The sequence below is a fragment of the Mchenga conophoros genome, linkage group LG22 (assembly GCF_057382185.1).
Source record: "Mchenga conophoros isolate Kocher_MC1m ecotype Shallow Benthic linkage group LG22, M_conophoros_male_GT1.1, whole genome shotgun sequence".
Taxonomy (NCBI): Eukaryota; Metazoa; Chordata; class Actinopteri; order Cichliformes; family Cichlidae; genus Mchenga; species Mchenga conophoros.
In genome coordinates, this window is record NC_140546.1 from 23,638,717 (window position 1) to 23,664,240 (window position 25,524).

The 25,524-nt window shown below is 41.8% G+C and overlaps 1 protein-coding gene across 3 annotated transcripts in view; it reads left to right on the top strand.

Annotated features, from left to right (window-relative positions):
• The window catches only part of tax1bp1a (Tax1 (human T-cell leukemia virus type I) binding protein 1a), a 26,080-nt gene extending 604 nt beyond the window's left edge, over nt 1-25,476 (top strand). The window contains exons 2-18 of one of the 3 annotated variants that reach the window (XM_085262149.1): nt 3,473-3,546; nt 3,832-4,046; nt 7,453-7,555; nt 8,330-8,520; nt 8,747-8,902; nt 13,242-13,390; nt 13,786-13,876; nt 14,004-14,189; nt 14,343-14,594; nt 14,997-15,188; nt 15,298-15,370; nt 17,871-18,391; nt 21,113-21,199; nt 22,218-22,404; nt 22,487-22,695; nt 23,351-23,433; nt 24,036-25,476. In XM_085262149.1, the coding sequence (XP_085118275.1) occupies nt 3,858-4,046; nt 7,453-7,555; nt 8,330-8,520; nt 8,747-8,902; nt 13,242-13,390; nt 13,786-13,876; nt 14,004-14,189; nt 14,343-14,594; nt 14,997-15,188; nt 15,298-15,370; nt 17,871-18,391; nt 21,113-21,199; nt 22,218-22,404; nt 22,487-22,695; nt 23,351-23,433; nt 24,036-24,246 (2,880 nt within the window). In that variant the 5' untranslated portion in view covers nt 3,473-3,546; nt 3,832-3,857 and the 3' untranslated portion in view covers nt 24,247-25,476. The remainder of the gene's footprint in view (nt 1-3,472; nt 3,547-3,831; nt 4,047-7,452; nt 7,556-8,329; nt 8,521-8,746; nt 8,903-13,241; nt 13,391-13,785; nt 13,877-14,003; nt 14,190-14,342; nt 14,595-14,996; nt 15,189-15,297; nt 15,371-17,870; nt 18,392-21,112; nt 21,200-22,217; nt 22,405-22,486; nt 22,696-23,350; nt 23,434-24,035) is intronic. The other 2 variants (XM_085262150.1, XM_085262148.1) reach the window with 2 other exon arrangements.
• Nucleotides 25,477-25,524: the final 48 nt, after the last annotated feature.

Sequence of the window (25,524 nt, forward strand, 5' to 3'; positions counted from 1 at the left end):
ATAGCCCTGACTGTGCAGTTTAAAGTCAGCTGTTTCATCACAGTGGTGGGGCGGTTTCTTCATATATGGGGGTTTATACACTCGTGAACAATGTCAAGAGATTATAATTATAATGTCACTGATACCTCTGCTTTTTCCTATTTAACACCCTAGTTTTTCAGCAGTGTAGTACTGCATAAAAATGTCTTTAAAGAGATGCCCATAGCAGAGACACCATTTTTCAAATTATGGTTGTGTACATCACCACAGTGAATGAAACAACTCATATGTAGTTGAAGTGCAGATTTCAGTGGGTTGAACAAAAAGAGCATAGAAATGTGAGGAACTAAAGTGTTTTTTAACACAACTCCTTCATTTTAGGTGCTCAAAAGTAATTGGTAATTAAATTAAGAAAATAAAATGTTCATTTCTAATACTTGGTTGAAAACCTTTGCTGGCAATGACAGCCTGAAGTCTTGAACTCATGGGCATCACTGGATACTGGGTTTCCTCCTTTTTAATGCTCTGCCAGGCTTTTACTGCAGAGGTTTTCAATTCCTGTTTACTTGTGGGCCTATCTGTTCAAAGTTTAGTCTTTAACAAGTGAAATGCATCCCTGATTGGGTTAAGCTCTGGTGACTGACTTGGCCATTCAAGAATATTCCACTTCTTTGCTTTAGTAAACTCCTAGGTTGCTTCGGCTGTATATTTTGGCTCATTGTCCATCTGTATTATGAAACGGCGCCCAGTCAACAAGCAGACAGTATCTCTGAACATCAGAATTCATTCATATGCTTGTGTCTTGTGTCACATCGTCAATGAACACTAGTGTCCCAGTGCCACTGACAGCCATGGATGCCCAAGCCATCACACTGCCGCTGTTGTGTTTTACAGATGATGTGGTATGAGCTTTTTGACACCCTCTCAATCCTTTATTCTTGCCATTATTCTGGTAGAGGTTGATCTTGGTTTCATTTGTCCAAAGAATGTTTTTCCAGAACAGTGCTGTCTTTTTTTAGATGTTTTGTTGTTGTTGTTGTTGTTGTTGTTGTTTTTTTTTTTTGTTTTTTGTTTTTTGTTTTTTTTTAGCAAAGTCCAATCTAGTCTTTCTATTCTTGAGGCTTATGAGATCTTATACCTTGCAGTGGACCCAGTGTATTTACTTTCATGCAGTCTCCTTTATGGTAGACTTAGATATCAATACTCCTATCTCCTGGAGAGTATTGTTCACTTGGTTGGCAGTTGTGAAAGGGTTTCTCTTCACCATAGAAGAAATTCTGCAAGCATGCAACAATGTTAGATTCCATGTACGTCCAGGCCTTTTTGATTTGCTGAGTTCACAAGTGGTTTCTTTCTTTCTCAGGATGTACCAAACTTTTTCATTACTAATATTGTAGCAATTTCTCAGATGTTTTTTTTTTTCTGTTTTCACAGCCTGAGGAAGGCCTGTTTTTGTCTGCTTAATTGATAATGACATATATACTCATGGCAACTTTATTAGTTATACCTGTTCAATTGCTTGTTTACATAATTACCTAATCTGTCAACCACGTGGCGGCAACACATTAGCTATGTAGACATGGACAAGGTGACATGCTGAAGTTCACACCAAGCATCAGAAAGCAGAAGAAAGGTGATTTAAGTGACTTTTTGTGATTGTGGTTGTCAGATAGGCTGGTCTGAGTGTTACAGATATGGTTGAGCTAATGGTAATTACCTCCACATCCATCTCTAGGGTTTATAGAGATTCTTTAGAAAAAGATAAAATATCCAGTGAGCCGTAGTTCTCTAGGCAAAAATGCTTTGCTGATTCCAGAGGTCAGAGGACAATAGCCAGACTGATTCAAGTTGATAGGATGGCAACGCTAACTCAAATAACAACTTTTTACAACCAAGTTATGAAAAAAAGCAAAATTTGTTATAGGTTTGCTACACCAGCAGAGGACCACATCAGCTACCACTGCTGTCAGCTAAGAACAGGCAATTGAGGCGACAGTTCACACAGGGTCACCTCAATTGGACAATAGAAGATTGAAAAAAAGATGCATCATGACTCTCATTTTCTGCCGCAACTTTTGGATGGAAGGGTCAGAATCTGGCTCAAACAACATAAAAGCATGGATCCGTCTTGCCTTCTGTCAGTTGTTTGGGCTGATGGAGTTGTGATGGATATATTCTTGGCACACTTTTGGCCAACTGAGCATCTTTTAAACAAAAAGCCTGTTATTACTATATTATTCCATTTTTGAGGACCGTGTCCATCTTTTCATAACCACAGTGTACCCATCTTCTGATGGCTGCTTCCAGCAGGATACTGTTCCATGTCACAAAGCTTGTTTATCTCGAACTGGTTTCTTGAATATGACAGTGAGTTTACTGTACTCAAATGGCTTCCACAGTGACCATATTCCAATCCAATAGAGCACCTTTGGGATGTGGTGAAACAGGAGATTCCCACCCAGTGCAGCCAACAACTCTTCAGCAACTGTATGATGCTATCATGTCAATATTGACCGAAACTAAAGAGGACTGTTTCCAGTAAAAGAGGGTTCAACCCAATAATAACTGGTAATTAATCAAGTGGTCTAATATGTTTAAAGCAAGGAAAAATATGGAGAGAAATACATCTCAAAAGGGGTTGCAAATGCGTGGGATATGATTCACTAGCGTAAACTAAGATTTACAAATGTGTGCAATGATTTGTTTGTAAGCACTGGTTGATTTTTCCCAGCGGAAGAATGTTCAACATGTAAAAGCAGATTATTGAAACCATATATTATATTTTATAGGCTATCGTGTAATGTCTGGTTAATCACATTTTCTACGTTTTTTTAGAAAAAGAAATGTTCACTTTGTTTGGAAAAAATAAAAAACGCTGCCCAGATGTCCCAGTTTTGCACTGGCACTTCAAACCAGCTGGCAGCATTCAATTTGTCTTAAATGTGGGCATGCGACATGGTCTGTGCGTATTAGGCGATTCGTTCACATGCATTTAAAGTTTTGTAAGGGAGCGACAGAGCTGTTACGTGTGGTTTTACACATTTGTACGCATAGAAAGGTTTTTAGAAGTCAAAAACTTGGGATTTTTGAGCTAAACTTAATATATTGTGCATAAGTGATCAGTATCAGTTTAGATGTACATATTTGTGAAATAATTTTACTTGTGCTCAAACTCCTTTGTATTTGCGCGTTGAGTCCTCAAAAGTTACACACAAATCATTTCACACATTTGTAAAGCTCAGTTTATGCTTGTATATCATGTTGTACGCCTTTGCAACCTTTTTGAGACATATTTCTCTTCATAGAAAAACAAATGTTAATAAACTTCCTCTTATAGAGGTGTAGCACACTTGGTTCCTGAGAAGCAGTGAGCCTATAGTCTAGTTGAAGAACCGAATTTTCCAGTTTGATATGCATATTTAAACATTCAGCACGACTGCTTGCTTCTTCGCTCTGTGGGAGATACACTTGTGTACACTTTTACCTGTTTCAGGTGCAGAAAGGGTAAACATGGTGTCATCACTTTTATGAGTGGGAGAGAAAGTCAGGCCTCCGCAGATCTTTAGTGTAAGTGCAACTGCTTTATCATCTCAAAGTCTGAACACAGTGTCAACAAAAGGATTGCGTGTGACTCAGGAGTGCAAAAGCTAACTGGCATGAAGCTTTATGGCACGTCATTGCTTTGCAATGTACAAGTGTCAAGGAAAAACATGCCAGCAGAGCATAAAGGAATTGAGACACTTGGAATCATTTGATTCTAATAGATTGCATCATTTTGGAACAGCTTTTGTGTTAAATATTTGCTTTTTCACTCCATACTTATTTCTGTCTATGCTGTTTTCGCTTTTCTAGACAAATGAAGTGACCAACAGGAAACAATGTCATCGTTCCAGGTGGTGGATTCATCGCCGGGCAGCAGCGTCAGCGTGATGGAAACGTCCAACTTTGCCCACGTTATTTTTCAGAATGTGGGGAAGAGTTTCCTACCCCAGGCACCCTTGGAGTGTCGTTACACCCTGACCCCTTACATTACTCCCCACCCCAAAGACTGGGTGGGCATTTTCAAGGTACAACACGCACACACACACACACACACACACACACACACACACACACACACACACACACACACACTACAGCTGCTATTACTCAGACCACGCTTCAAAGACAAAAGCAGGCATAATCGGTTAAAGACCAGACGTTTATATAATAGGAATCATTTGTGTTACCGAGACATACTTAGTGAATAAAACAATTTCCCGCCCATTATACGAGTGTTTTTTGACATGGATTATGTGTTAGCGTTTTATTAATTGGCCATAGGTTTGTACTTGGCACATTAACACATACATCCGCCTTGACGCTAATGGCTGAGCTCTTCTCTACATGCCTAAAACCTCACCGCAAGCTTTGGTGTGGTTGCTCTACATGCAGAAGGAGGAAGAGTGTGCATGGTGGGCTGGTTACAGTAGGTCTCACTGGAAGGGGGACGAGGCAATCATTTGGTACTCTTTATGAACCATTCTGATTCCTATTAAGAACACACACACACTTTTGGCATGTTGGCTCACCATCTCTTTCCATCCTTTTCGCTGCTTCCTGCTAAGCAGCATCCCCCCGTGCTCCGTCCTTTTATCGGGGCCATCAAATCTCACACGTAATTAACAGGAAATGCGAACGAGGAAGCTTAATGTCTCGTAAAGTCAAAAGACAAACATTTTATCGTTGTTTAAGAACTGACTTCAAATCCACCAGCTCAATTAAAAAGGAATAAAGACGCCGCGTTTATTTGGAAAAAAAGTCGATTGGAAAATGTAATTATTGTAATCCGTGCTAATGAAACCTGTTTGATGGTTAGAGCTTCATGGCAGGGAGCAAGCAGACCACGCTTCTTTAATCCTTTTGACGTATACGTCTGTCTTTTGTGTGTGTTCACAGAGATGTTATTTTACAGCAGCAAAATCTCTGCAGTATCAGTGTATACTGTCTGTTACAAGAATATTTAACCATTTCAACTAATAATTATTTTGTCAGGTAATCAAGTTTAGTATTTAAAGGGGTTTTACAAATGGTAATGACCACTGGAAATCACTTGAATGATTTTTACCTCCTTTTTCCTCAGTTGGGCGGGTTTAGTTTCTTTGTTTCTGTTGGAAGGATTACTTCCAACAGACTTAGACTAAATTAGAGGTGATTAACTTTTGGAGTCAGTCAAGATCTGGCTCCAGAAATTAGTTTGAAGGATTTTGTACCATTGTGAGCAGAATTGTACATTTAATATCAGCTCTACATACATATCAAATAGGAAGACGCCTTGATGTCCTAGATATTCTTTTTGATCTAGAAACTCAGCTTGTACATGGCACAGAGAGAGACTTCAGAGCCTCTGGCAGAGGTATGAAGTATCAGACTTCCCCTGCATGGTTTTCACTGGGTATTTGGAAACTGTAAGCTTGCTTATTTAAAAAAAAAATGACTGTTTACATTTGACTTTTTCCTCAAACGTCTTGAACTCACTGTTGAATACTCTGTGTTTGAGTCCTGGAGGCAAAACTGTTCCACAGAGATGACTCAGAAAGAGAATATTTTCTTCCTCTTACCTCCGACATCCACAGGCGTTACCTGAACGCTAGAGAGACTGAGTAATGAAGCCGAGAGACCGAGTAACAAAGCTGACTTGCTAAGAGGATGACTCAGGTGGCTCAGAGAGGCAGTACTCAGTTGAGTTGTGTACAGACACCCCCTAGTGGTCGAAAATATTCATAGCCCACAATAAGGATCCTGCCATAACAAATGTGCTCCTAGATGGTGTTGCATTGAAACAGTACTCACATACACAGTGAAGATCAACAGTTCCCATTACAATCAAGCTTGCTTAGCTTTCTTTCTTTCGTCTCTTTGCGTCACTGAAAAGCATTTCAACATATTTGTTTTATTTGGCTACTGACAGCCTGATTTAGTTTGATGTTTGACTCACGTGCACACACACACGCTAATGCACACACACATTCATCTCCCTGAAAAGCCCCGTGGAGGTTTTTGGTTGTGGCATGTTCGTTGGGTCGGCAGGGAGAAACCCGTTGTGTGAGTGTATAATTAAAGTGTCATCGTGCTGTTCCCTCACACCTTGGATGAATGATTGATAGCTGCTTTGCCTGTGATTATTTTATAACAGCACTCATCTGTTGGAATGCCACACCATACCTAACCAAGTGTCAGTCAACTTCACTCTGCAATTAGCAAAATTATTTATGTCTGTTCTCTCTTAAGCAAATACACATGACCACACGAACAAACCTGGCTGGAGTCCCATCGCAGCCCCGCTTCTCACTCAGATGCTGTTGGCGGTGGAAGGAATGTTCTTGGCAGCAAGATTTCACGTTGACAATTACCATTTGTTTGGAGCAGCATTATACGCAGCGTAATGGGGTTGATGCGGCACACACTGCAATTACGTTTCGGTGCAACAACATTATCAAATCTGAAAGCCTGACAAACGTTTTGAGTAGCTCTGGTGATTTACTGTCGTCACCTGAAGCTTCCGTGTTTTGTTTTTGTTGACTGTTTTTTTTGTACTTGAAAGTCATTTAATGATTTAATCAGTTAAAAGTCATTTATTTTAATATTTTCCTACAGAAACAGTTTTTTAAAAACTCAGCTCATTAAAGAGAAAATCAGCAAGCGTTGCCTGTTGATCATCTAAGTGTGATATTCTTTGGTTAACTCTTCTTTTTTTTTTCTTTTTTTCTTTTCTTTTAAGAAAACAAAACGTCCTGCACTTCCACAGATGGTTGAGTTCACTGCAGCTGAAACGTAGTTATGTAATGTCACAATAATGCATCGCGTACTTATGAGTACGAGTTGCAGGGAGGTATGCGTGTGCGCGTGCGTCCAAGACGGGGCGCGTGCGCGGCTGTATGTGACAGATTTACAATGCACGGAGCTGAATTGGGACGGGCACGACGACCTTTCATCATCTGTCTTCTAACAACACGTGAAATCCAGGGAATTACATTTCCCTTCTCATTTTCTGTAAAATTTTCACCTTATTTGTATCCACTCTCCCGCTTCCCTCGCCTCCCCCCTCCCCCCCCATTTCTTTGTTGGCTAGTCTCTGCAGCCCCCACGAGCCCACGATTGTATGCAGACGAGCCCCCCTTGCCCTTCCACCCTTTTCTCACACCTTTGCTGGTCCTCTTTTTTGTGGGTCCAAAAGGGGAAGGAACTGAGGGAAAGGAGTGAAAGGGGGAGGAGGTGTGTGGAGAAATGAGGGGTTTTAAATGTTTCCATTCTTGCTTTGAACATTGGATGTAGTCCTCCAGAATGCTTCATCAAGCATCTTTTCAAATCAGATCTAACGATTAACACATGTTTGCTGGAAAATTTGGCCTTCTTCAGCGTGATTTGAACTGCAGCACACAACTTTTACACTGTGGGATCGTTTGTTTATTTTTGTTTTTAATGTCTCCTCAGGTGGGTTGGAGCACAGCCAGAGATTACTACACTTTCGTTTGGTCTCCTATGCCTGAAAACTATGAACCAGGAAGTACTGCGCACAGGGCTGTGGTGTTTCAAGGTACAGCACACACAAGCACGCACACTTACATACTATTTAAACCACTATACAAACCCAGGGTATTCCAAAGTTACTCCTCCATTTTACAGTGCATATAAAAACCAGCACTTTTATTTAATAAGGGAACACGACCGCAAACTGAGGCCTGGGACCTGAGCACCTCTCAAACCACACACAGACACACACAGACACAGACAGTTGAGGGCCTGCAAACTGGTTTTACTGGGCCTGGAACGGTCAGACATTACACAGTGAAAATATGAGAGCACGCTGCGGTGTGTCAGGAGTCAGTAAAACCAGTTGGCTTCTGGATATTCCTCTACTGCCCTAGAGGACCAGGGCTCACACTTGAATAATGTGCTTCAGTTTCCAGTGTAACCTTGGAATGCTCGAACCCAGCATATGTAATGTATTTTCTAGCTAAATCCTCTGCATAAGTCTTCTCAATGCTGGTGATTTTTTCTTTCTCTGCTTTGAAGCAGAACAGTTGGATGGATATTTGGGGTGATATTGTAAATATAGGCAGTCTAGAACAGTTTTGAGCAGGTTTGGTCTATAAAAGAACCCATTATGTTAATTTCCAGCTGCGTGTTTTTATTCTTGGTCTATAAAGAAGGAGCTTTGGATGATTCACAGTTTAAGTTCTTCGTGCTGCACCTGACACTTAAGCTTTTATTTCAGGAGATATATGTGTATATGTGAACGATTATAAGGAAGGACACAACGTGCCCCCCTTACGTGCCAACATTACGTTCTTTTTTCTTTGCTGTGCAGCTTATTATGTTCCTAAATCTGATGGAGAGTTTTACCAGTTCTGTTACGTCACTCACGCTGGTGACATCAGAGGAGCCAGCACACCCTTCCAGTTCAGGTCAGCCACGCCCACCGAAGAGCTGCTGACTGTTACTGAGGATGACAGCAACTCCGACATACTGGTCGTCACCACCAAAACGGGCCTGCTAGAGGTAGAATGCACAAAATGTTATTATTTATTAATAATTCTTAACCCCTCTGGTCTTGAGTCATCAAACAGCGATCTGCAGTGTAACTGACTATAGAATCAGCACTCTAAATAGGGGAAAAATGAGAGGTAAATGTAATAAATTGCAGAAGACCAGAAGATAACGTTGACCAATCCCCTTCAAATTGAGTCGATCTGATTTTTTTTCTGCTTCTCCTTCTGCCTGTTAGCGTGTGGAGGAAGCACAGCAGGAGCGCAGGGAACTGCTGAAAGCTATGCGTCTCCTGCAAGAGGAGAAGCAACAGCTGCAGGAGGAGCAGAAGCGACTGGCCAGGGAAAGGGAGCAGGAGAGGGAGACGTGCTGCCTGCTGCGGACACATAACCAGGTTAGAGGTAGTGGGCTAAGTTTTGAATAGTACAGGCTCCCACGGAGGGGGAGGGAAACCTGTAGGGGCAGCTGCAATCCCCAGCTCCTGCAGTCTTCATTTCAAGAATCCTTGAAATGTAGTTCCGCTGATACATTCATTGTGCATGAATGTCTGACAAGGAGCTTAGGCCTAGAATAAAGTCAGAATGTGTGTGTGTGTGAGTGAAAAGGGGCTCGTAGTAAAAAAGCACTTTGAGTTCTCAATTAGGAGTAGAAAACTCCTGTATAAGTGTCCATCCTAATTAATGAGTCTAAAAATAAATAACTGGTATTTCTCGTTTTTTCTTTTCGTTTTTTTTTTAAATTGCGGTTAAATTTGGAACCCTGAGCAATGTTCCCACCCTTAAAATAGCCCACAGGTTTTTATCCAGTTGTGACATGACAGGCCTACGTCAGCAATGTTGGATTAGCCCCAGAGCCTACATCTCTCATCTGCTTGTTGTCATCGCCAACAATGATGAACTTGTTTTAATGTCCGATGGTAACCTCAGCCAACCCACAAACCAAGCAATTAATATTCCTAACGTTAAGTAACAGAGCTCATTCTGTCTTCAGTTTAAAAGTCAGAAGTTTTATTTAGAATGGTATTTAAAAAATCTGAAGTCTTCACTCGCCCTAAGCCCCGTAGTAGCAAAAATATTTGGGAATACTCAATAGAGTTCAAATGTCCGTACATGGATAAAATAAATAAACGGTATATATGCAACCTTGAGACTGAAGAGAGTTAAGACAGTTTCGGTGTGTGTGTGTAGTTGTATTTAGTGTATGGGTGTGTACAGGTGAGTGTGTAGATGGACACAGGCTTGGAGCCAGTTCCTCACCAGTGATCATAGGTCTGAAAACTTCAAAGGGCTAAATTCATGTATAATCTGTTTCCATGTTTGACAGACACACAAAAAGCTGCTCAGTGTGTGTCTGTTTGTGCATGTGTTTGTGTGTGTGTGTGTGTCTTTTTCTCCCTCTTTAACGACCTGACTCAGTGGGCCAGAACGGAATTGGGACACAGTTTTTCTTGGGCATCTGGCGTCAGGGACGATGCCATCGCAACCACAGAGTGAACAAACATGACGTCAAACGCACACACACACCCACGTGCATGCGCCTGCACAAACCCCCGTCCCCTCCGTCCCCTTAGGCTGTCACATTCACATTCAGGTTCTACACAACAGGGCCCCTCTAATGTGCATTTACACATGCACAAGCATGCACACACACACACACACACACACACACAAACGCACTCATTATGCCACCCGCTTGCAAACCCTTTTAGTCTGTGTGTGGAATGAGAGGAGGGTAGTCCGCAAAACCGCCTGTCTGAAAAAAGAGCCCTGCCCAGCCTGAGGGACAAACACCACTCAGTCACGCGATGCAGTGGCCACTGCTTTCTCACTGTCTTATTTTCTTCCCTCTCGCTTTTTTTCTCTCTCCCTCAGAGTTTCTTAATTGGCATGACGAGGAAATAAATTTTAAATCCAAGTTAAAATGATACGTTTAGAAAAATCTGTCAAAATGAATAAAGTTTAAAAAAAAAAAAAAAAAAACTTCTACACCCAGTTCGTCCGCTATGTCCCTCACACCTTCTTCACTCACTCATCAGGATGAGTCACATTTTAGCATTTTATGAGTTTCCTCATTTGATAAGCAGTAGCTTGGCACACACGCCTAAAAACAGTCACCTCAAGCTAGCTCAATAAAAGTAGGAGAGGGGAGTTGGCAGAGAGAAGTGAAACCCAGAAAGTTGCCAGGTTTTTCTGAGCTTGAAGCCAGTCTCTTATCGCCCCCTAGTGCAGCTTCCTGGTGTAGATCCACAGGCTGCTTTGAGTTAGTCTGTTGCTCCTTTTTCCCCCCCTTTTTTTCTTTCTTTTTTTTTTATGAAGGACAAAATCACCATAAATTACACACACACGCTCTGTTATTACCATGCTGCTTTTCATTCAACAGGCATGTCCATCTGCAGATATACGACCTGTGTGAATAGGGGTGTGTGTGTCATTTGTAAAACATTTACAGTAGGTGCGTTAGCTCGTGGCTCGCTGATGAAAATATCCTTTGAGTTTCTTAACGTGAAAACATAAGTACATATTTTGTGGCTGCTAATTTTACGACTATACTTTTTATAAGGTCTTTACGCACTGCTAAAGTGCTTCCCAAACGCCAGCCGTAAAAATCATACAGTAATCTATGCAGAGCCAAGCCCAGAGGGAGACGGGCCTGAGTATGCGTTGGAGTGTGCATGTGCACTCTGTCTGTCTCTTGTATGTCCTTGACTGTGTAACTGTGTGTCTGTCTTTCCTAGTGTGTGAAAGAGAATGGGTGTGTTAAGGGCTCATACTACAAAATAAAGGAAGGGTGTGTGCACAGGTATGTTGTCCTGTCACAACCAATATTAGCTATGCATGATTTAATGTCGTTCACTGCTAATTCGCAGCAAGTTCAAACAAGGTATTTCCTCTGCAGGCACACCACACGGAGAAAACAAAACTGATATAATGTGTTGTTTGATAGCAGTAAATTGTTTTGTACTTCCACTACAGGATGCTACTGAACATTTTTTTTGGAATCTACATAGTTATTCTGTGCTTTGTGTCCAACAAAAGACTTAATGAGTCATAACTTGTAACCAGTTATTTATGAGTGATGAGATAAGGCTTTATTGAACCCCTAGAGGGGAATTCACATGTTACAGCTGCACTAGAAATATGCCGTAGAGGTCGAGAACAGTAATAAATAATTAAATACAGTTGTGGTCAGAAGTTTACATACAGTCATCGTGGGCACAAATGCAATGTTAATTTGGGGCTTTTAATGATTTCTTTCAACTTTTTACAGGATGGCATGGTTGCATAGTTTAGATCTTTAATGACAAACAAGAATTGGATACACAAGTTGCACAGACTAAAAAAACTTTTAATATTTGGTTAAATGTCCCTTAACAAATAATACCTCCATCAGACTTTTTTTTTCTGGCATAATTCAGATTAATATTTGACCACTCTTCCTGGAAAAGTTTCATTTAAATCGGCTGGCTTCCTGGCACGGATCTGGCACTTAAGCATAGTCCAAGAGTTTTCAGTGGGATTGTGATCAAGACTTGTGGAAGGCTATTCCATAAACTTAATACAATCCAAAACCAGTTTTGATGTGTGTTTGAGATCATTGTTCCATTGGAACACCCATGTGTCCAAGTTGAAGAATTTGAAGGTACTCCTCTTTCATTATACCATCCATTCCATGTAGTGTACCAGTATGACTGGCAGGAAACCAGCCACCGAGCATGATGTTACAACTACCATGCTTGACAGTTGGTACAGCATTCTTAGGTTTGAAAGCCTCATCTTTATTCCTCCAGTAATCTATCTTGTCTATCTTTGTTTTGTGTGAGCATAAAAGTCACATGAGACGATGAAGGCATTATGTGACATTAGTCCATGTGGGCAGCTATAAATTTCAGTCAAGTTTGAAGGTGTCAGTTTTGGAGCAGAGGATTCTTTCCTGGTCAGCACCCTCTAAGTCTATGCCAATGTAAAACTTGCTTCACTGTGGACAGTGGTGATTTGTGTTTCCTGGGTTGATCCTGAACATCCTAACAAAATTCCTTTCATCTGAGGGTGATAGTTCCAAACCTTGGTAAAGACACAGCGGAGTTACATACAGTTGTTTGAGCTGATGATCTTGAAATCTGTAGTTCTTTGCAAATGTCTCCCAAAGACCCTCCCAACTTGTGTAAATTTAGACTTCCCTCTCTTCACTGAGTTCCTTGGACTTTCCCATTGTTCTAACTAACGATCAGTCCAATATGTGCTGTCAAATAAATGCTTTTTATGGCGAACTGAAGCTACAATTTGTTGTCAAGATGATGTAGAACCTTCAGTACCACTTCACAAAAGATATAAGTGAATGTATGTATATGTATGAGCTTGTATGTATACTTTTGACATGTTTGAGAGAAGGATTTGGGAAAATCCAAAATAAATTCAAACTTTTACACCCAATTCTTGTTTTTAAAGTCCTTAAAGATCCTGAAAAAAGGACAGTTAAAGAAAATCACAAAAAGTCCATAATTATTATGATGTTCGTGGCCAAGAGGAGTGTTTGTGTGTGTTTAAGCTTCTGACCATAACTTTTGATTAAAAAAAAATTCTATTTATGCTGTACAAATGATAAGAAATATATAGAGACAGTAGTATTTGAAATATAGTGAATGGGTTTGGCAGGGCTATAATAGAGCTCTTCAGCTACTGAGATTGACTGTAGTGGCTGTCAGGCTGATGTACAGCTACCTCTCTGGCCCGCAGGAGCTGCTGCGTTCTTCACAGGGCCTGTCAGAAGAGAGGGAGGAGGTAAGGCGGAGGCTGACAGAGGCTACGGACCGGGTACGCCAGCTAGAGGAGGACCTGCTGGGAGTCACTCAGAGGGGCCTGCAAAAGGAGACAGAGCTGGATTGGTGAGTGAAGAATGGCAACATGTAACCATCAGTCATCCATTTGAAGACAGACTGTTTACATAAATCTAAGCAAGCTTAACATCAGCCTCACAGATGTGGAATATGTGTAGAATAGTTTTGCATGCGTGTTTACTTCCCAGGTTTAAACATGCATACAAAATTGTGCCAGATGCTGCACAGGAATATGTCAGCCTGGCTTTAACATATTTCACTGGCATCTGATGGCTCTCATTTGATATTTTCCGGCCTTATACACACATAGATTATACCCATCAGTAAAGCCATGTTTAAGGTGTCCACTTAATCACTAAATAGCTTTTTGTAAGAAAACTTTAGATTTATAATATGAGACACAAGAAAGCACTAAAGAAGTTGTTTTTCAATATGTCTTTCAGTCTGCGTGATCGCTTAAAGAAGCTGACAGCAGAGAGAGACAGTCTGGAGAGCCAGCTGAAGAATGAGAAGGATGAGCGAGATCTTTATAAGGTGAAGAAGTGTTTTACGTGAAAGGCTGACTATTTTTTTTTTTTTTTTTTTTGTACCAGCCGAGGGTGTGTTTTTGTCTGCATTCTTACTTGACCAGTTCTGTTTAACTGTTTCGCCATATGTGTAGGCCCACCTGCGCAGCACAGAACTGGAGAACACTAAGCTGAGCGCAGAGCTTCAGATGCTAAAGGCGGTGGAGCTGAACCGGGAGGTGACCATCGCTCAGTTCCAAGAGGAGCTGGAGAGGCTCAGGGCCTGCGTTGCACAGAGAGACAGTCTGGAGAAAGAGCTGCTGGCACACAAAGCTGACAAAGTAAAAGTGCTTGTGCATATTATTGCTGGCAACACTAAAGTAGTACTCAAAATGTAAACAAAAATGTCCACTAATCGCAGGGTTAGCATTTTGATGGTATAGCTTTAGTAAAATCAGTTGCACTATATTTAAATTTCTTCTTTCTGTCTTTAGGCAGAGCTGGCCCGTGTACGTGAGCAGCTCCGTCAGGCTGAGGAGCAGCTCCAGGCATCCCGGCAACAGGCCTCTCTGCTAGCCTCGGAGCTGCGTGACTCAGCCAGTACTCGCGACCACACGATGACCGAGCTTTACCGCGCCCGCTTAGAAGCCGACAAGCTCCGTGCCAGTTTAGCTGATGCCCAGGCAGAGTGCCAACGCATGGAGAGCCAGCTTGACCGCATGAGGAGCACTGCACAGAAGGAAGTGGTCAGTGGTCGACTTCCTTAATATCTGTCCCTGTGTTTAGGGAAAAGAAGTTTAGGGAAATCTGTAGCTAAACATGGAAAGGAATTTTCACACTTTTCAGTTTTATTTAGATGGATGATTTTTATATGAGAACTGAGGACAACCGATTTAAGCAAGAGAAATTTTAACTGTTTACCATTTTAACAAAGAACACAGTGCAAAGAAGATTTTGGCGTTGAGCCTTTTTTTTGTTTGTTTATAATTTATTGCTGAACAGTTTGAACTGTGTTAGATTACAAAGCTCCTGCCTTAGTCGTTCTGAGTCTCAAATATTTTTTATATTAAAATGGAGATAAATGAATTCACAAATACTTTTTTTTGTTTGTTTTTATTTAATCAATTTTTTTAACACTGTGTGTTCAGGGTGTTGGGACCAATGGGGACATGACCCCCAGCATGATTGTGGTGTCAGAGGCAGAGGCTGAGCTGCAGAGGGAAGTGGAGGAGCTGAAGCTGCGTCTCCACATGGCTGCAGAGCACTATAAGGAGAAGTACCGGGAGTGTCAGCGCCTCCGCAGACAGGTGGCCAAACTGAACACAGCGGAGTCCCAAGGGGTGAGTAATTTTTAGCAATGCTCATCAGGCTGAAAAGAAACATTTCGTTCAGTTCCATATGTGCCTAAACCAGCAAAATTGCATTTCATTGATGTGTATATCTTTGCAGGAGCCAAAGAGAAATGCATCTACTGAGACAACACTGGAGCCACTGACCCCTAGTCCAGAGTCACCAACAGGAGGTACATACATTCAGATAAAGGGCATATTCCATCTGTCCATTTTCTGCCATTTATCCAGGTCTAGGTTGGGGAGACAGCAAAGACGCCAAGACCTCCTTCTCCCCAGCCTCCTTCTCCAGTCAAGAGATGTAATTTCTCTAGCATTTCTGGCTGACCACTTCAACTGCCTCCTTTCAATGTGGAAGAGTAGCAGCTCAGTCATTCTGAGTGAATGACTGAGTTCCTTACCTTATCTCTGCGGACCTGTATTCACAATCTCAGTTTCTCACGACCATAGGTGAGAGTAGGAACAAGATCAGTCAGTAAATCGACAGCTTCATTTTCATACTCGGCTTTCTCTTTAGGCAAGGCAAGGCAAGGCAAGTTTATTTGTATAGCACAATTCAACAACAAGGTGATTCAAAGTGCTTTACAGAGACATTAGAAACAAGAACAAATAAAAAGCATGATTTAAAATTGATTAAAACAAGCAAATAAACTAACTAACTAATTAACAAACAAACAAACAAACAAACAAACAAAACAGTATATAAAATCAAAACAGATAAAATCAGAACAGTAGATAAAATCAGTAGTTAAATGTAAGTTTTGAAATTTAAGCTTAAAGTGTGGATTTGGTGCTTTATTCAAATGCAGCTGAGAACAGGTGAGTCTTCAACCTGGATTTAAATAAACTGAGTGTTTCAGCTGATCTGAGGCTTTCTGGGAGTTTGTTCCAGATATAAGGAGCATAAAAGCTGAATGCAGCTTCTCCGTGTCTGGTTCTGACTCTGGGAACTGATAAAAGACCGGATCCAGATGACCTGAGGGATCTGGAAGGTTCATACTGGGTCAGGAGGTCATTGATGTATTTTGGTCCTAAACCATTCAGAGCTTTATAGGCCAGCATCAGAACTTTAAAGTCTATCCTCTGACGGACAGGCAGCCAGTGTAAGGACCTCAGAGCTGGACTGATGTGGTCCACTTTTTTGGTCTTAGTGAGGACTCGAGCAGCAGAGTTCTGAATGAGCTGTAGTTGTCTGACTGATTTTTTAGGTAGACCTGTAAAGATGCTGTTACAGTAATCAAGCCTACTAAAGATGAATGCATGGACTAGTTTTTCCAGGTCCTGTTGAGACATCAGATCTTTTATCCTTGATATATTCTTGAGGTGATAGTAAGCTGACTTTGTTATTGTCTTAATGTGTTTTTCTAAGTTTAGGTCTGCATCCATCACTACACCCAAATTTCTCGCCTGGTTTGTGGTTTTTAGATGTATAGATTGAAGTTCTCTGGTGACCTGTAATCGTTTTTCTTTGGCGCCAAAGACTATTACCTCAGTTTTGTTTTTGTTTAGCTGGAGAAAATTGTGGCACAACCAGTCATTGATTTCCTCAATGCATTTACCAAGAGCCTGTACAGGGCCTCGGTCTCCTGGTGACATTGTGATATATATTTGTGTGTCATCTGCATAGCTGTGATAGTTTATTTTGTTGTTGTTTATAATCTGTGCCAGTGGGAGCATGTAGATGTTAAACAGAAGGGGTCCCAAGATGGAACCTTGGGGAACTCCACATGTGATACTTGTCTGCTCAGATGTGAAGTTACCTATTGATACAAAGTATTTCCTGTTTTCTAAGTATGTTTTGAACCAGTTTAGTACAGTTCCTGAAAGACCTGTCCAGTTCTCCAGTCGTTTGAGTAATATGTTGTGGTCAACTGTATCAAATGCTGCACTGAGATCCAGTAAAACTAGGACTGACATTTTTCCACTGTCTGTATTCTTTACCACAACAGACCAGTTTGGGATTCGTATCACTGCTTATATCGCACCAATCCACATGTCACTCTCCCCTAACTGGTGAACAAGACGCCAGGATACCTAAACTCCTCCACTTGAGACAACAAATCATTCCCAACCTGGAGTGGGCACTCTACCCTTTTTCAGCCTCACACTTGGAGGCACTAATTCTTAACCTAACCACTTCACATTCAGCTAAAAACTGCCCCATTGTAAGCTGGAGGTCATGGCTTGATGAATTCATCAGAACCACGTCATTTGCTAAAGCACTGTTGCCTTACAGTTTGACTCCACCATCTGGCCAGTGCTTTTCTGTGTGGCGTTTGCATGTTTGCCACATGTTTGTGTGGATTCTTTTTGGGTTTTTGGGAAAGTCATCCTGTATCTTTAGCAGAAAAATAGCCACAAAACATAATGTTTCCACCTCCGTACTTGACTGAAATCAAACACCTAATTTTTATTTTGGCAGTCTCTCTCTCGTGTCCTTGTGCACCTCTGGATCACTTTTGCCAGGCTGCAATAAGTTCGCTCATAAAAACTCCACTCTGTACCCTTGTACTTGTGCTGCTGCAGATTTCTCCACAGGGTTTCAGTGAAAGACCCACTGTTTTCCACCCAGTGCCAAGGAGCTGAATTATGGTTAATGCCTTCAGCTCATATTTCTCTGTGTAAAACTCTTTACATTTAAATAGGTTTAATTGTAACTTTGTGTTTTTACAGGAAATATAGCTGCGGCAGTCCTACAAGAAGCTGTTGAGATGACAATCACTCCAGACGTCAGCAACAAGGAAGTCACAAATGCTGATACACAAGTGTGCACAGAGAAGGAGGAGCAGAAGACACTGAATACACTTGAAGAGAAAGCTGAGGTGAAGGTTGAAAGTCAAGTTAAACAAATGGATGATAATGAAAAAGACAAAGAGAATGAAAAAGAGGAGTGGAAGGAGAGCCTGCCGGAAGAGAGCCTGAGGATGGCGAGTTGGGTAGAAGTGGAGAACGAGAGGCTGGGCGCTGAGGAAAACAGTGAGGTGGAAGGGGCCCTGAATATGGAGGAGCTGAGGGACGGTGCCGAGGAGCAGGGGCTGCTGGAGGTAGAGGAGAGGTGCATGGAAGAGGCAGAGAAGGAGCAGACTCGTTCAGTGGAGGAGGAGCTGGCAATGATGGAGGAGAAATGGAGGGAGCAGTGCGCAATCAACGAGACACTCAAACAACGGCTGGCTGACGAGGAGGAGCGATTCAGAGTAAGACACAAAGACATAACCTTAAGATTAAGTAAAGCTCTGAGAGAATGTGATTGTGAGGGTGTTGGGTCTCATTCCACAGCAAAAAGTAACAGAAATGAGATATACTGGTTAAAATAAATACTGACAAAGTACAACTTTGAGGACATAATTTGCAGTATATTCACAATATACAGATTTCACTATACAATTTTAATAAATTCATACAAATTACAGAAACTGAGTTTATTCATATTTTTAGCATCAACAAAGGAGTGGTTGCAGTTTTACCTGCTAGACTTGCCTTAATGTTCCAGCACCTTGAAGACTAGCTGTATGCCGCCACATAGTGCAGTTCCAGTGCAGCGCTCTGTATAGACTTCCCTGGCTTTGCTCCAGGAGTTCAGTGTTTTCATCACTGGTGGTAATAGCAGGAGTTCTGCTGCGTGATTTGTCAAGAACAGATCCTGTTTTGAGAAATTTGCCACGGATTGCATAAATTGTGTTATGTGCTGGAGCAGTGTCGTCGGGGACTGAAAAGCTTCTTGCTAAGTAGGAAATTTTGCAATGCTGCTCCAGTGTCACTTGGCGGACCATGGGCACAAAAATGATACGCTTACAAAAACTGTAAAACCAAAACTGTCTTATGCTCATGGCCTCAAGTCTTTCCAAATAAAATCTGAAATGAATTAGAAAAAACGAAGTATATAGTGCATTTTGGGACACTCCTGTATGTTATATATCTATACTCAGTGTATAACAAATTGTTAAAAATTGCAATAATATCATATCATGCTATATACATGCTATCATGTATTGTGATAATATCATATTGTGGGGATTTGTACCTCTACTATTGGTAGATTTTTTTTCTTTCTTTCTTTTTTTAAATCTTCACTTAACATGCATGGCTCCCTCTGTGCTGCTTTCATTGTCAAATTCAGTTTAATGCTCTTTTATGCACAATCTACCATTAAAATAAAACACAGCTGCCTGAAAAACATTGTTGTACGACGGTCTGCTGTGCCATGCATAAACACTTTAATGTAATACCCAGTCATTCAAATGGAATTTGCTGAACCACAAAGCCTGAAGAACAACAAATGTCTAACTGCTCTACTACTTACAGTATGGACCATACCTTCCAATGGGTGAGCCAGCATGTGTGGTATGTGTGCGTGATTCAGTAGAGACCTTGCATTTTGAATGCGAACCTCCACTAAAGTACCAAATAGCATTTAATCTCCATGAGTGAGTGTGTGTTTATCGGCGCTGTAAATACGGCTCTCCCTCAACTTTGATAGAGTCTCCTGTCTGGGGCGAGCACCCCGGGTCCCAAGCTGCTCTTAATGGCCCCGGAGACTGACAAGCGAGGCAGCCGCAGAGCGGCATGCTTTACGGCTGTTTACATCAGCCACCCAGAGGAAGGAGAGAGGGAGAGGAATAGGATGAAGTGTGTGTGTGTGGGGGGGGGTGCATAGTACTACATTGCTGCGGACTCCCTTCACCTGAACTTAACCTTCTAATGCCGTGCCGTAAATTTATGATAGAAGGAAAACACGAGAGAGGACAAAAGGAGATGAAAGAGAACAAGTGGGGGAAGCAAAAGAAGCGAACAGAATTTAAGAGAGAAAAAATTGGGATAGACAGATGGACATTGAGCAGAAAGAGAAACCATGGGAAGGGAGGGAATCTGGAACCTTTGAAATGGGGTGAAATTAGAGAAGACGGGCAACGGGCCATGTAAACTATCCCACAGGGTCAGTTCTGTTAGAGGCTAAGAGATTTACTACGATCCCCTGGTCCGCTTCAGCTTTATGTTATGTGTTTTATAGCAAGGCCCACACATCTGAGGCTGCACCAGGTGAAATTAAAACCAAATATTTTCACTTACCTGGCTGTATGAAGGCTGATTTTGGTCTTCTCAAGTTGGCACAAAATAAAAGCAACAAGTAAAGCGGTTATTATCAACTAAAAGCTGTATGAATCGTATGAATAAAAATACTGGTGGTCGCCAATGCTATCCCATAGCCTAATACTAGATAAGAGCACCTATGGTATCAATTTGAAAAAATCCTTGGCCACATCGGCCTCAAGTTATCACGTAGACAGAATTTTCAAAAAACTTGACCTCTGATCCTGACTTTGAGGTCAAGATCAAAATCGTTCAAACTGGTCTGAGATTTTCAGTAGATGCTCCTATGGTATGCATTTGAAAATCCTATATTGCATCGTTCTTAAGTCATCATGTTCACAAACTTGGGTGTCCATGCTACCCCGCCCGGTGGCGTGATGAAAATACTCCTGAGCTGTACAGCCCTTCAGCGGTATTGTACAACTAAGGGGGAAAAAGTTGAAGATTATTAGTTAAAACTATGGTTGGCAATTAAAATTATTGGCTAACCATACAGATTTGCAGTTAGAATAAAAATAAAAGTTTTGGAAAAACTGAAACAACTAAACAAAAACAAATGCTATCAACACATAATAGATTAAACGAGCTGTTATTAAATTGAGCCACAGCTAAACGTTGAGGATGAAATTGCTAATCTGAAAATAATTGGTAAGAGTAAAGTGTAGGCAAATCCTGGTTTTAAATGAGTTTAAGATAATACAGTTGAACATGAGTGGAGCTGTTGATAAAGGGATTCTTGAGCCCATCTTACAGGTCTGTACGTCAAATGAAAAAAAATGCTGAGATGCACTGTGCTGTGAGTTGATTGTCTTTATCTATTTCACTAGGTCCAAATGGCAGAGAGAGCCAGCGAGGTCACCGAACTGAAACGCAACCTTGCCCAGGCTCTCAGAGACAAAGAGCAATTACAGGAGGTAAAGATGCCACCACCAGTGTTCTCTAAATGAATTTCAATGCAACATTGTTGCTTTAACAGCAACTCAGCACTTTCATTCAGGTTTTCCACTTGTCTGCACATAAATTGTGGCCATATTGGCCTGAAAAGAGGAGAAAAATCAACTGTCACCATGGAAATCGGTCTAAAAACAGTGAAAATGTTAATGCACTCTCTCCACACATAGTGCCCGAGCACTCTAGAAACTTTTGCATACTCTGATTTCTAAGCAGGCACAAGTTGTGCATAAATGAATCTATTCATTGCAGGTAAAACTGTGCATATTTCAACAATGACCTCAACTTAAGGTTATAAAACTTTAGCCTCAACATAGCTCTTACTTACAATCAAATTCACATACTTAGACAATGTAGACTGAGCTGAAGCCCAGACCAGTATCATTGCTTTCAATTATAGGAGGTGTATGAACCATTTCCATAGCTTTTTCTTTCTTACTCAACACTCCCCACTCTCCTCTAATTAATACATCTATACTTGCTTCTTTCGCCCACTGGTACAGTGCCATTAGATGGTGCAAATGCCACACAACGTGTCTGTTTCACCTTCCCAACCCTGGTTTAAATGTTAAACCTGATAGCAGCGCACTAATGAAGTCATAAAGAGAGGAGATCAGGGAGGAATAGGGAGAGTAAGGAAGGAGTTACAAAGAAAGGGAGAGGGTGAGTGCTTCTATCAGCAAAGCCAGAGCAGAGGGAGCCAGAGTCTGACACCCATTACAGTAATGAGTAGGGTACTAATGCGCTTGCTTCAGATATAATCACAAAGGGCAGAAACAATGTAGACGGGAAACTTAACTCTTAAGATGAACGCACTCACCAACTGTGAGAAAGGTTCTGCTGAAATGTTAACTGATGACTTATAAAACTGAGACTGACTGCGGTTCTGCACTTATAGCATCAGGAGGATATCCAGGACTTTTTAAATGAGGTGTGGCCGTGAAGTGTAAAGTGTAAAGCTCTCTCGCATCTCTTCTGTAGCAGTTGCAGCGTTACATGTCCAGGCAGAGGGAGCAGGAGGTTGCTGTTCAGGGTGCTGAGGTCCGGCAGCCAATGGTGCTGCGCTACCCTCTGCCCTACCCCCAGCATCCCTCCCCTCCGCCGCTGGTGCCGCAGAGGCCCGCTGAGCTGCAGTACGGCAATCCTTACTCCACCGACACCACAAGAGGTCGGGTCAGAAACTGAAATGATTTACTCGCACTCTGTGTCCCTGCTGCTCCCCTGCTGCTTTAATGTGTTAATCTTTTTAGATCGGGGGGATGTTGCACTTTCCCCTGAGCACGTGTCCCGTCCCCCACCTGAGGCTCCATCCTGCACCCCTCCCTGCGCACCTCCGATCTCACCGTCTAGCCCGGGTCCGGGAGCACCAGGCTGGGATCGAGAGGTGGTCTGCATCCAACCCTCCCGTAGCACAAGTCCCCCCGAGACCCTCGAGCATCCACCAGAGGAGCCACAAAATGTGAGTAGCGGTGTATCTAGCTCAAAACTGAAAAACCTATTGTTGGCTAAAATTTTATATTTAGTGTATGTAGTGTTGTTATATATAAATAATGCATTGTATTTCTGAATAAATACAAAACCATGATTGGCAGCATTAATTGACCTCTCTACATAACTTTTGAGGGATATTTTAAATCACTGTGATGCGATCCCAGCCGTTGCTCTCCTACACTGGCTTTTTGTTGTTGCCACGATAATCCCGCGTTTACTTCACCCTTCTCCGTCTCTGGAGGATTTCTCCCTCGCTAAACGAAGGGAAATGCAGCTTGGCCTTAAAAGACGGTGCTTTGAACTCATTTGCATGAAGCTCTAATTAGTGTCACTCCTTCAGAGCTCAAGAGAGATGAAGATAACAAGAGCTGGGGGAGAGTAATTAGAGGAGGTTTTGCATAAGGACAGGCAGAAGATGAGTTAGAGACTGTCGGATAATGGGGCATCCTTGTTTACTGTCATGTAATAGAAACGTAGGTACACATAGTTTACTAACACACGCTTCATTTACTTTAGTCGCACTCCTTTTTCCTGTAATTGTCTTTGGAGGTGGTGTTCATTAAAGCATTCAGATCTGTGAGCAAATAGTGGAAATTTTCTTTTTGTGTGTGTGTGTGCCAAAGGTGGGAGATGGGGCTCAGCAGTCCTGTGATCATCAGCCCAACAGACGCAGTGAAACCAGGAGCAGCTTCTGCTTTGACTCCAGGTAGGACATTCATTTTCAACACAAGGTGTCCTAGAAGACACGACACATAAAGAATGAAACAAAGTAACGCACAAGAGCATCAGTAAAAACAGATGCACAGACAGCTGCTTTGTTGGGAGTTTTTGCCTTGGAAAAAAAAAGATTTGTATCAAAGTAGCCATTGATTCATTTTCTCTCCAGAACTTAAACTGCTCCAAGTAAGACCTCGTCATTTTGAACCCCAGTATATATGACATAACATGCTAAATGACACAGTCAGAGATTTCTTCCTTATGAACATAGAGGATCACATGAAGACAGAATTAATTTATCTGTTTCTGCTCTTACGGGAAGAGTAGCGCACAGAGCCAATAATTACCCTGCAGGGGGGGTAACACAGTTGCTTATTGCAAGTGACTCAACAGCTGCTTTTCAAGAGGCGCACGTCTCTGGCTTTCATTATTTAGTCATAATCTGGTCTGTGAGCAAAAGAGGCCTACTCCATTACAATGATCCACACGGAAACTCACATTTCTTTTTCAATTTTTTGTCTCTCTCATCTATCCATCACCCCTTCCACCAACCCCCGACCTCATCCATTTTCCCCTCATCCCCTTCCGCAGTAGTGACGTTCACAAGCGCTGCCCGCTGTGCGAGGTGATCTTCCCGCCGCACTTTGAGCAGCGCAGCTTCGAGCAGCACGTCCAGAGCCACTGGAAGGTGTGCCCCGTCTGCTCCGAGCAGTTCCCGCTCAACTGTCAGCAGCAGCTCTTCGAGCGGCACGTCCTCACGCACTTTGACGGCCACGTCCTCAACTTTGAGCAAATCGAATGAAGGGGAGGGGGTTCCGGCATACTGTATGGGTAAATATGTGTCGCTATTAGTTGATTTTGACTCGGGTTTGGTTGATTTATCTTGTTAACATACAATCATTTGCACTTTTGTTGTGATTTTTCTGGGTTTTTTTTTTTTTTTCCTTTTTGTTTGGAACGTTTAAGAGAATGTAGTCTACTTCTGAAAGGAAGCAGAGTTTGTACTTAGGCGGCTAGTCCTCCCAAGTTATTTAGCAGCTTTCACGTTAACATACAATCATTAACATTCAGGAATAGTGCCACAATCCTTTGCTTTTCTAGCATCTTTCTCCTTCAAGGGATTAAATGCACAAATATATATATTTTGTGTTCCAAAACAATTCACAGACACAAAGCTGAACTGGGACTCCGAGGGAAAGCATCCTAAACGTCCCTGTTCTTTTAACTTCTCCGAACATGCATACACCAAGTGAGAAATCATCCAAGGCAGTGAGTCGTCCTTTATTTGTCCTCAGAGTATGATGCTTCGCAAGACGCGAGAGATAAGAGCATAAATGCAAAGTGAATATGAATATGTGACATCTTAAAAGAGTCGCCTGTGCGTGTACATAAAAAGTGAAGAACTGTGTGGTGGAGATGAAATATTGTACGTATGAGATGGTTTAAACACAAAAGAAAACAGCACTACATTTTCATGTATCTGCACTAAATAAGGCTTTATTCTGAATGTACTGTACATAAATGAAAAGAAATATAAATTGTGGCGATACCTGTGAATTACGTCGTGAACCCGCCTCCCCTTATCGTTACCTCCCTCATATTTAAAAGAAGACAGGACCAATGATGTTTTACTTCCTGGCGTGCACTTTCTTGATCTTAGGTCGGCCGTACGAAGCTGGGCTTAGGAGATAATGAACCTCGTTTTTGGCTAAACTGGCTGCCGGACACGGGGTTAGACTTGTTACGTACTTTCATGTTTTACAGTCACAGTCTGTTAGCCCTCATGACTGAATGTCGTTTATGTGCGTCTTCACGGGGCTTCCTCACCACCGCTTGTTTATTTCAGTCATTATGCGTGTTGTAACCAGGCTTTTTAAAAAAAAAAGAAAAAGGAAAGAAACGCACATGTCCGGTCATCACAAGACAAACCTGTGTATGTATGTCACGTGTCCGATGCAGGCCTTTTCATGTGAGAATGGTTTAAGTGGTGCTGCAAAGATCTTTATGAATAAAGTCAGCTTGTCTAAATGCATTTTGATGCTTTGTTCTTCATTTCTGAGCTGAATAAGTAATGAACACG